At 36.7% G+C, this 11,185-nt stretch overlaps 1 protein-coding gene across 1 annotated transcript; it reads right to left on the bottom strand.

The window, feature by feature from the left end:
• Window positions 1-11,185, bottom strand: LOC139721141 (lysosomal acid glucosylceramidase-like). Its single transcript, XM_071632473.1, has 10 exons — window positions 11,116-11,185; window positions 7,919-8,116; window positions 6,712-6,864; window positions 5,114-5,247; window positions 3,819-3,991; window positions 3,363-3,600; window positions 2,608-2,811; window positions 2,245-2,408; window positions 1,043-1,162; window positions 1-343 (listed from the first exon to the last, which is right to left on the bottom strand). Exons 1-10 carry the CDS (start codon window positions 11,183-11,185, stop codon window positions 238-240), a joined length of 1,560 nt encoding a protein of 519 aa, XP_071488574.1. The 3' UTR covers window positions 1-237.

Raw genomic sequence — 11,185 nt, 5'->3', positions numbered from 1 at the left:
TTGAGGTTGTGATCAATGCAAGCTGGAAGTCACCCTGCCACCAGTGCACAATTAATTCTGCCAGTCTGGGTTAAACGAAGGCGGCATTTACGACTTTTGATGATACAAGAGTATTGCTATCAGTGAAAACCCCTCTCTGACGCCACAGGGCTGCCACCAAGGGATTTGAATTGTCCACGAAAGAAAGTGTGTTGCCTCTCATATTATATATTCTGATGAGAAAGTGTGTTCCCTTCATCATTTGTCGGTCCACAGGTATGTCTGGATGGATCTTGCCGGGATCTGAGCGAGCATAAAACCGACATCGGGGTCTGAGATGACCACATCCATGTCCTGGTCCTTCCTGGAAACCAAACGGGGACAAAAAAGGACACAGCAAACAATAAAATGCATAATCAGGTCGCCAGGTAGTCTCCATGTTGTCCTCTGTCTGTACTTTTCAACCCAAGAATAAATGCATGAATGAATGAACAACAATGTTGTGATAATAATAGAAACATAGATAATAATAGATGATGATGATGATGATGATGATGATGATAATAATAATAATAATAATAATAATAATAATAATAATAATAATAATAATAATAATAATAATAATAATAATGATAATAATAATAATAATAATGATGATAATAACAATAATAATAATAATGATAATAATAATGACAACAGTAATCATCATCATAATCATGATAACCATGCTAATAACTTTTGTTGCAATGAACCACCAGTTAATTCATAATTTGTCACATTCTCTGCATTGCTTCTCCCTTCAGATTTGATACAACAGACATTCAGCTATCAAACTCATCAATGATACAAAGTGATGAACATACTTTAACATTTAATGAATGCTTCCTTTACATACTAAGGGAAAATCGTAAAATCAAATGGTGTGTGTGTGTGTGTGTGTGTGTATTAATGTGTATGTGTGTGTGAGAGTGTGTATGTGTGCATGAAATGTGTGTGTGTGTGTACCGTCTGCAACTCTTTCCACAACATATATGCCCTCCACTTTGTCGTGTTATCTTCTCACCTGTTGAGCAGCACCAATGCGTAGCTACTCTGGTCTGGTAGCTGGAATGCTATGCTCTCTAGCTCCGTCTCTCTGTCAGCAGTGTGGTGGATGCGGTGAGAATCTGGCGACACAAATTTACTGGAGCAAGAGAGATGTACAGAAGATGCAAAAACATATGTCATATAACATATATTATATAATATACGAAATACATGTAGACATGTCATATAAAACATACTATGTAATACATGAAATATATGTATACATGTCATATGAAATATATTATCTAAAACATGAAATATAAATAGGCATGTCATATAAAACATACTATGTAATACATGAAATATATGTCATATGAAATAGATTATGTAATACATGAAGTTAAGTAGACATGTCACAATGTGAAACAAGTATGAATATGTAGCTCTTGTCTACAGGCCAACTATGAAGGTTGAGTTTTCATCTATGACTGGTGAAGAGTTTATGATCACCATGAACAGGTCTTTTGTACAGAAGAGTTGAGATTATGCATTTTTTTTTTCTGCTGGTAACTCATATGAATGATGTACATATACTTGTATTTTAAATCGCTCTGTTGTTTTTAGTGCTTATCATGTCTTCTATTTAGACAAAACTGAAAACAAATAATTTCTGACAAACTTGGATGTCCTCACCGTGATACATATACATATCTCTCACTGTAACTCTTAAATGCCTATGTTAGGCAACAAAGAGCATTCTATTTCATAGGTTTACAGGAAGAGTTTCATTTCTTCGCCACGATATACATTGTGACACCATCACAGTATGTTGACTGCTAACAAGTTTTCAATATATTTATACTGAATTCTTGTTACTTCATATCTTTTCCTGTCCTTGATACCACAAACAAATCTTTCAAGCCAGAATAGAGGCACACATTACATCCAGAGTAATCCAAAAACAGCAAAAAGTTTTCCCAATACCAGTAATACCACATCCCCACTTTGACATGGTGATATATTGCATTTCCAAAACAAAAATCTTATGAAGACAACACAATCTTGCATATCTGTTTAAAGAAAAAATATATATCACTAGGTCACTTGTAAAAAGATCTTTTCATATGTTTATATGCTTCTTCTTTTTTTTTTTCGATGGTGGAAATGAATTAAATGAAATGAAAAGTGTGTGTGTAGATACTGCACAGAGGTTACTAAGACTTTTTTTTTGCAGTGTACCTGAAATGTCCCAGGTGGTAGTACATGGGCTGTTTATAGAAGACATCTTTCTCTGCATCCACTATAATTGGCGCATTGAGGTAATTTGCGACGAACGATGGACCCCCTCGAGGATTCAGGACCATATTCCAGTCCACCCATCCAGACACCCAGTGGTTCATATTCTGTATATATACAAAAAGAAAAAAAAATCTGTAAATATCAGAGAAAAAATATGAAATTTTACACTTTCATTATTTTTCTGTCAAGTTCTTATGAATGGTGATCCTGAGTGGCATTGCGAGGCAATATTATTTGTCAAAGCAGAGATATTCTATAAATGGTTGTGTTTTTGGTCTTGTCTTTGGGACCAGGAACCGATACCTGTATGATGCTGTGGCTGTACCCTTCCCCTTGCTCCCACGATCCCAGAGCACCATGGCCATAGCAAGCCTCCGTGTAGAGCATGAAGTAGTCCGGGAAGTACATGTGGGCTAGGTCCAGCTTGAGTAGCAGCGAGTCCTGGTCCCAGTACCAGTGGATGCCAATACCAGACACATAGGAAGCTGACTGGGTGTCTCTGAGCACCTAAGGTGGTGGTACATATAGTTATAATGAAAGTATATTGAGTTAACAGAATCCAACTCAAACTCACGACCCCAAATGGTAGTCCAAGTGGAAAACAGTTATGGGGTGGTATGATGCACAACTCTGTTATGTACTCCACAATAACATACACACACACAAAAAAAAACTATCCTGCCCACCCCCCCCCCCCCCCCCGCAAAAAAAAAGAACAAGAATACTCTCTTCAACATCTTTTATAAGATTAACAAGCTAATCGATAATGAAAACAGCAATATGAGGCATCCCCATTATTTGATTTAAAGATGTAAGTGCAGTATATGGCAAGAGGAGCTGACATAAATCTGTGACCACCTGACTTTCATCAGGTGTCTCCAAAATCAGATTCTTAAATTTCCATGACATACTTCCAACTCAGGAAAGTTTCCCTGAAAACAACATGCATAATGGTTTCATAGTTTTGGAAAGAATTCTTTTTCATTAAAATAAAAAAGGAGAAAGAAAATATTTGATAATGTGTCCAGACAAAAACAACCAGCAAAACTGTCACTCACAACATCAGGCCATCCCGGTAGTTCAAACCTCTGGTCATCCATCATCATCATCTTGAGATTCTGGAAGCCCCCAGCGTGGAGGGCGGGTCCGAGGTCCAGCTTGATGAAGTCTCTCTCCATCTCGGGCGTGAAGTAGCACGACGGCGTCTTGTAGCCGACGATACCTCCGGCCATCGGCTCATTCTCCACCGTGATGCCCCAGAATGTCACATTGTGCTTCTCATACTCCTGCAGAAACCTGCAATTGTATACATCAAGATCACCATATATAAGGAAAAAGTATACCATCCATATCAGACTGTTTTTATAGAGAGGGGCTGGCTATTAAAAGATTCTGCTTGTTTGTTTGTTTGTTTGTTTTTTATAGATTTTATACATTTCAATATGGCCAGGAGAAGCAGTCTGTCTGGTACTGCAAACAATCAGATTATTCCCAGGATTTATAAAGCAAGTCACCTGACGAAATAGTTGGCCCACGTCTTGAAGTGTTTTTCCCCGGGCTTCCCAATGAGTTGCCCCGCCCCGTGAAAGTCCCCATTGGTTTTCATCCACTCTGGCGGGGTCCAGGGGCTCCCAAACAGCTTGATGGGTCTGCGGGACATGGACATTGCCTCTTGCAGAAAGGGAATCTGAAAAAAAAGTGGGGCACGGATGCAGCATACTTTCACAAACTTGAAAATTTTTCTTCCAGATATGTCAAAATGCACTATCTGCACAAACATCACATGATTAGCAATCAGGTTTGCCCAGTGCTGATGTTGCAGTTGGTGCGATTGTTATTATTGTAGGTTCTACAAGTCCTTGGCCAGGAGACCCACTCTTGCTAGGATTGCAAAAAGAAAAGCCAAGCAAAAACAAAGTGCAAAAAACAATGAAAAATTATTTTAGGGATCATTACTTGTTCACAAAATTGACAAAGAGAACTGCAACATCACAAGCAGTGTCACAATTTCCCTATCACTTTGTTTGAAATAGACACATTTATCTGTGTGCTGTTAATCTATCTACAAACCACAGATAAATTTCAAAGTTTCTTGGCACATTGTAGGTACATTGATCCTACTCTAAAGTGTTAATCATAGCAATCAATGACAGGTATGTCTCAGGAAACGATTGGTTTCATTTGCTCATGCATTAAAAGTATGGTATAGTTTCAGTTGAGATAGGGCTTCAGGTTTCCAATGCTTTTTTGATGATGATCTTTTGAGATAATAAAAAACCTCTTATGAAATATGAAAGAACATAATATAATTTTAAGAGGAATTCAAAGTTTAGTTGATGAAATTTGGTTTTGAAATGGCTGAGATATCCAAAACAGAGCAATCCTAATAAAAGGTGGGACCCACCTTTTATTACGACCACTTTGTTTTACTTTGTCTTTGGACATCTCAGTGATTTTAAGACTGATTTTTATCAAATGAACTTTGAAATCCTCCGAGATTTTGTACGCACATTAACATTTATTAAAGTGGTATCTAAGTATCTCGCAAAAAGTTAAAAGCTGAATTCAAATCTCAACCAATACTGTACCATCCCTTTAAACATTATTCATTCAAAGTCATTTCTCTTGTTGGTTATTTGCATTGAATCCGAAAGGACATATATATAAGGAGTACATGGAGGAGAGTTGATGGACCAAATTGTAATACTGCTGACATTTGGACATGAACCATTTTAACTTCAGAGATAAAGTCATAAAATTTAGAATTGTCTAAACATAAATCTCTTCACCAAGCCTGTACCACAATCACCTTGTACTTCAAGTCTTCCGTGGCCAGTGAGAAGTTGACCAGGTTGAAGTCGTCGGGATGGTCATCATAGGAGTAGTAGCGTGGCGACAGATCCGTGCAGCCAATGGGGACGCGAGACACGGTATATTCTATTCCTGCAGAACAACGACAAGATCATGACACTTGACATTTAGAGACTGCTCTTGGCTTCTATCATTTATAGTCAACCTCGTCTAAGTTGAACATGAAGGGACCAAAAAAAGATCCTTTGACTTGTGTGAATTTCAACGAACACAATATACTGAACACATGTTGAAGTCCATCCAGGGTAGAATATTTCTTTAACTTAGCCAATTTTTTGACCTGTGTGAGGTTGACTTCGACGAGCTCGACTGTATGAATTAAAGCATCTAAGGTTGAGACACAACAGTACACCTAATAGCAGGTATTAACCTTGTGTTCAGTTACTGAAGTCTGTACTAATTCTGAGACACTGGAAGGGTTGAAAACAGAAGATCACAGACGGGGATTAAATTCACAACAATATATAACAAGTACCCATAGAATATTAGAAGCTGAAGGATTCTTCATCTCCCCCACTGCCTGGGGAGACAAGCTTAGATGTTAGTCATACACTGTCCTCATACCAATTAATTCTCTAGATATCATGTTTATATCAATGACATAAGATTTGTCCTACTTGATAAAAGAAAAAGAAACATTTACGTTCACATGTATGATCAATTAATAACTTGAAGTGTAAACTACTAAAAACCACTTGTTTCTACCCAATATATAGGTCAGTTTGCTAGAAATTTCACATTGTGCAATGTTTCTGATATATATATATATATATATATATATATATATATATATCTTCTCTCCATGGCAGTACGTTGTGGGTGGGATGAATTTGTTTGCAAATGATTTTTAACCAGCAATTACCTCTTTTCACTGGTTAAAAACTTGCAGACATCACTGACATTTGAATTTCGCAAGAGGGTGACTTCTTAAACTTGCCTATGCACCTTGTTCAGGACAAACAGGCAAGTTACAGTGACAGGAAAAAATGCAAACTTAGCAAGTTTGAACAAGTTGCTGTCGTGTCTGCTTGTCCTAAACAAGGTGTCTTGGCAAACTTAAGCCTTTATAATACCTGCGGCACTATCACAAAGATCTATATCATAAAGTAATACAAATCATGCCACAAAGTAGTCTAATTGTGACCTAGTGTCCAAAAGAATCCAAAGAAAGGCCAATAAACTAAACTTATAAGCCAATCATTGACCTGACACAAATGAATAAGCACACATTCTGTCATATGCTGAGCCGAGATTGGCGCGTGACTCTGTCAAACTAAGAACACAATAAATGCAAACCAGGTTAGGTTTAGGTAAGCAAGGTCAGTTTTCCCATCAGTCAATTAACTCTGAGTAATTTTGATATATCCAGGGTTGTTGTTGAGGTCAAAAAGGAGCTGACATCTCCTGACACAAGGTAACAGAATCCAGTGATATAATCTACTACCTCTACCTCTACAAAGCAAAGACACCAGAGTGATGAGGTCTAGTCAGTTTGGTGTGTTTATGATACATGAAACAGTTGGAGAGAGTCCTTACCATCTGGTGAAAAGTAGGACTTCATGAGATTTTGCCGCGTTGCCTCCGACACATTGAATGTATTTATTGCTGTGGCATCTGTCGTGGCACCTCCAAATCCAATAACTGACTGGTATTTGATTGACTTCTCAATTGTGAATGTTACAGCTGAGCCTGGGTTGGACATCACAGACATTGGAGGAAGAAGAACAAATATATATTTCTGTTTGTGTATGTTTCTCTCTCTCTCTCTCTCTCTCTCTCTCTCTCTCTCTCTCTCTATATATATATATATATATATATATATATATATACTGGTATATCATTTAATTTTTCCATTTATTATCTATTCATTAATTCTTTTTATAGTCAGAATTTCATACATCTAATTGCAAATGAGAAATAAAACATGAAATAGCCTATTTGAGATAGAAATAAACAAATATAATCACACAAATATAAATAATGTGCAATATGAGAAACCTACTAAGAAGCAGACGCTTGTAGAATGTAGGCTCCATAGTAATGATTTAACGAGTCTATTACATTGTATTAGTGATGAAAATATATATCTCCATTTTTTCACTAAGATAAATTTCTTCAGACATAATATAGACATTATGCATGATTTAAATTACAGTTGAACCTCTCGTATCCGGACAAGTCGGGACTGGGGCTCATCCGGATAAGGGATTTGGCCGGATACGGGAGACTCAATGCTTTATACATGTACATATACATACACATGTACTGATGTAGCCCATTGTAGTACCATATGTAGTAATGTGTATACTCCAACCTTTTCATTGTTACATTTGGGGATGTTTGGGGATGTTAAAATGTCTGAAGGTAAGCAACTTGGAAGGAAATTTGATGTAATATGTATGTCAATCATGTTGGAAGTAATATGTAATTTATGTGTGTTTGTGTAGGAGTTCTCAAGGAGTTGGGAATCCCCCTTTCCTCCCGTATGGCTTTATTTAAAAAAAAAATCATGGCGAGATTGCGTCCCTATTATAGAGAGATCCGGATAAAGGGAGGCCGGATAATAGAGGCTCAACTGTACTAAAATACATGATGTACCTATTTCTAGTGAATGCATGGTTATGAGTGAAATTTGATAAATTCTCTGCCATTTGTAATAATTCCATTCAACCTCTGTGCTGAAAAATATACCCACCTTAATCTACTCCCCTCATTCAGCATTCATCTCTCTCTTCTAACCTACCTGAAGAGTTGGAGGTCTTTGAGATGGGAAAATCCCTTTTGATCAGTCTGTCCCCTGTAGAGTTGCTGGAGGTGTACAGGGTAAATCTCCCAGGCTGCAGAGGCTCATAGCTCTCGACTGTGTCACAGTAGGTTGAGTTACACCTGCAGACAAAGGCATCCCCAGTAGAAAACTTCTCTGGGTAGCATGGTGTGGCACCTACAAGGAAAATCATGCAAGCATATATGTCAAGTCCTTCAAAACCTTTTCAACCTCATTTAGGACTACAAATTGTATGTGAAATACATCCTGACCTGCTAAATATTGAAATGCCACTGAATTCGAATTCGAAGAATGGCTGAAGTCCTGAATGTATGTGTTTGTGTTTGCATATGAATATGAATGGATTGGTGTGTTTATGGTCTCCCATCTTTAATTGTTGCATGACCAAAATATACATGTATCATACCCTAACAGAAGATAATATTCACAACACATAAACGCAAATCTCATCTACCATACCTTCTATACAACAAAAACCAGCAGAAACCTACCTGCTATAATATATGAATACAAATTTTCTTTTCCTCTGCAACACATTAACCTTTCATGACATGTGTTTAGATCATCAGTACACTACATTGTATTCAGTAGCCCTCTGATTTGCCCCCTATATCTCCCCACTCACTCAAAGCGATAAGGACTTTTTTTTCCTGCCATTGCACAGCAATCTAGTGGCATGTTAATGGGAACTTGAATAAACAAAACTTGATCCCACGCTGAAACCTTCCTGATCGACTTTGAACCATCCTGTTTTATATGACTAATCTGATAGATATGTGATGCATCAAGAGTGCCATTTTCATTTCAGTTCTAAATTTGTTATATCAATATTTTGAAAGAGGGGCGTAGCAACACATCATGACATCATGAAGTTCAAGTTAGAGGAAACATAGGCTCTACTGACAGCTATGTGTATGGATCTAAATTTTGTATTTAGAGTCATATTTGAAAAAGACTACAATCACAAGATGAAAGTACGTTAACGACTATTGAAAAGTATGATAATTGCTGCTGTTGGGAAACATGCTAGTTATCTGAATGATTAAGAGATATAACATTTTTATTTCAGTTACTATCACACATTAATGATATGTGTGTCTATGGCTACTGAAGTTTGCAGTTTAACAGATATATAAAGAGAATTTAAGTTTGTGTTGTTGTTGTTGTGTTTTTAAGAAAGAAGAGAGAGAGAAAAAAAAATGGGGCCCAATGCAACAAATAATTTACCCCAGACAATACTGACATAAATCAAATATAATGAATCTTAAAGGTAGCAAACAAGAATAAGTTTGTGTTCACTAAAAACAAATGTAGGGTCTTGATTCATAAATTCAATTAAACTTGTATAAGTGGAGCTGGAGTATTAGAAGCTGATTTTGTTGTTGTTGTTGTAGTCGTTGTTGTTTTGTCATTAACTTAAGTATAGTCACAATTATGTTCAGTTACAGAAGTTGAGAATTATCTATGGAAAAGTACCCCTGACACTAAGTTAATAATGAGCTCAATTTCCTCCTGGAGGTTTATTCCTTTTTGTGTTCACTAATATGTAGATTAATCCAGCAAACCCTGGTATTATTCTGCAAATAGAAATTATCATTTTGTTCTCATTGAATTACAACTCTGAATTTACTTCAGGGCCTCATTTCGAAAAAAAGTTGCGATGACAGCAACTCTTTTGCCAGAATGGCAATTGTCATGGTAATGACAAGAATCCAGCTTCCTGATTGGCTGTTGCTATGGGAAGTTGCCAATCCAGCAAGAGTTGCCATCTTACCCCAATGAATACAGGCTGATTTGGCTACAACACGCATTTCCCATAGACACCTGCCCAAGTATACTAGGGACTCGTCCTTAATGGGTCAACATGTTTATGAAATGGGGCCCTAATCTTACAACACTGAAATAAAAAAAAAAATATGTAACTGGCTGACTGTATTTCAACCTGCACAAAATCAAGATATTTGATATTTTCTCTCAATCTTAGAGAGAAACAAACAGGAACTTTCATCATTATGTGTTGCCAATTTCAGAATCAGAACCAAGATTGAGTCTTTTACAAAATTCTGCAACCAAAACAATGTTATGAATGACAAATGGCAAAAAAAAGGGAAAATGGTCTTTCTGATCTCCATTTTATGAAACAGTAAAATGAAGAGAAAGAATTATGATAAACAGATGTAATCATGAAGCCACAGAAATGTTATTTCTGATCAGGCTCACTGAAATGGGAGGGGACTTTGGACAGAGATGTTTCAGAAGTCATCCTAAACCAATGATTGTTTTTTTTTCCACATTTAGGTTTTGTGCTTCAAGTGCAGTGCATTGGTGGAAAAAAAATGTCTGTTATAATATTGCCTTGATTTTATTTTTTCACTCTTGATTTACTAGGTGATCACAAGGCCGCAATTGGTGCCTGTGGTATCCACCTGATATCAGTAGGACTTGCACAATGAATTATCTAAATTGCACTTGTTATATGTGAATAACCTTTCTTCTCATTCAATATCATACCCAGTGCATCATTTTTTAACTGATGGAGAATTATAGACATATAATATATATATGTATGCATATATAAATATATATATGTATATATATATATATATATATGTATATATATATATATATATGTATATATATATATATATATATATATATATTACATACACTGTACTATGCTTGCTAGCAACAGGGTCATTAATGCACAGTCGGCGCCATGTTTCTAAAAGTGTGTGTGTGTGTGTGGGGGGGGGGGGGGTTATCATTTTTGGCACCACCAGCAGGTTTCATCAGCTAACAAGGAAAAAAAAAAGGCCTTCAGCACAATTTCCTGGTATCACTTCTGGGTTTCATCAACTGACAAGCAAAAAATAAATAAATAAATAAATGAAAAAAAGGGGGGCCTTCAACACAACTTTTGGCCGACCCTGCAATGGCAATATGAAGCAAAGGCACTTGATTTGGGTAAAACTACATGTATGACTCTCACAATGTGCACATTTTAATCAGAATCGAAAATCAACAACCACCCCCCCCCCCATAAAAAAAAAAAAAATCTGTGAAGATCTATGTGTGGGGTTCCTACCCTTTAAATGTAATGATTATAGAGGCTGACCCTCTAATAATCATCTTGTAATCATATCAAATAAATTTACCTTCTGTTCTCTTTGCAGTGATACAAAGCAGGAGTAATCCAAAGGCAGTGGTATGCAGCAATGAGGTCAT

This window comes from Diadema antillarum, unplaced genomic scaffold (assembly GCF_040938485.1).
Source record: "Diadema antillarum isolate AM-2024a unplaced genomic scaffold, OU_Dant_1.0 scf00000139, whole genome shotgun sequence".
Taxonomy (NCBI): Eukaryota; Metazoa; Echinodermata; class Echinoidea; order Diadematoida; family Diadematidae; genus Diadema; species Diadema antillarum.
Note: the sequence above shows the minus strand (reverse complement) of the source record. Positions and strands in the feature narration are given on the sequence as shown.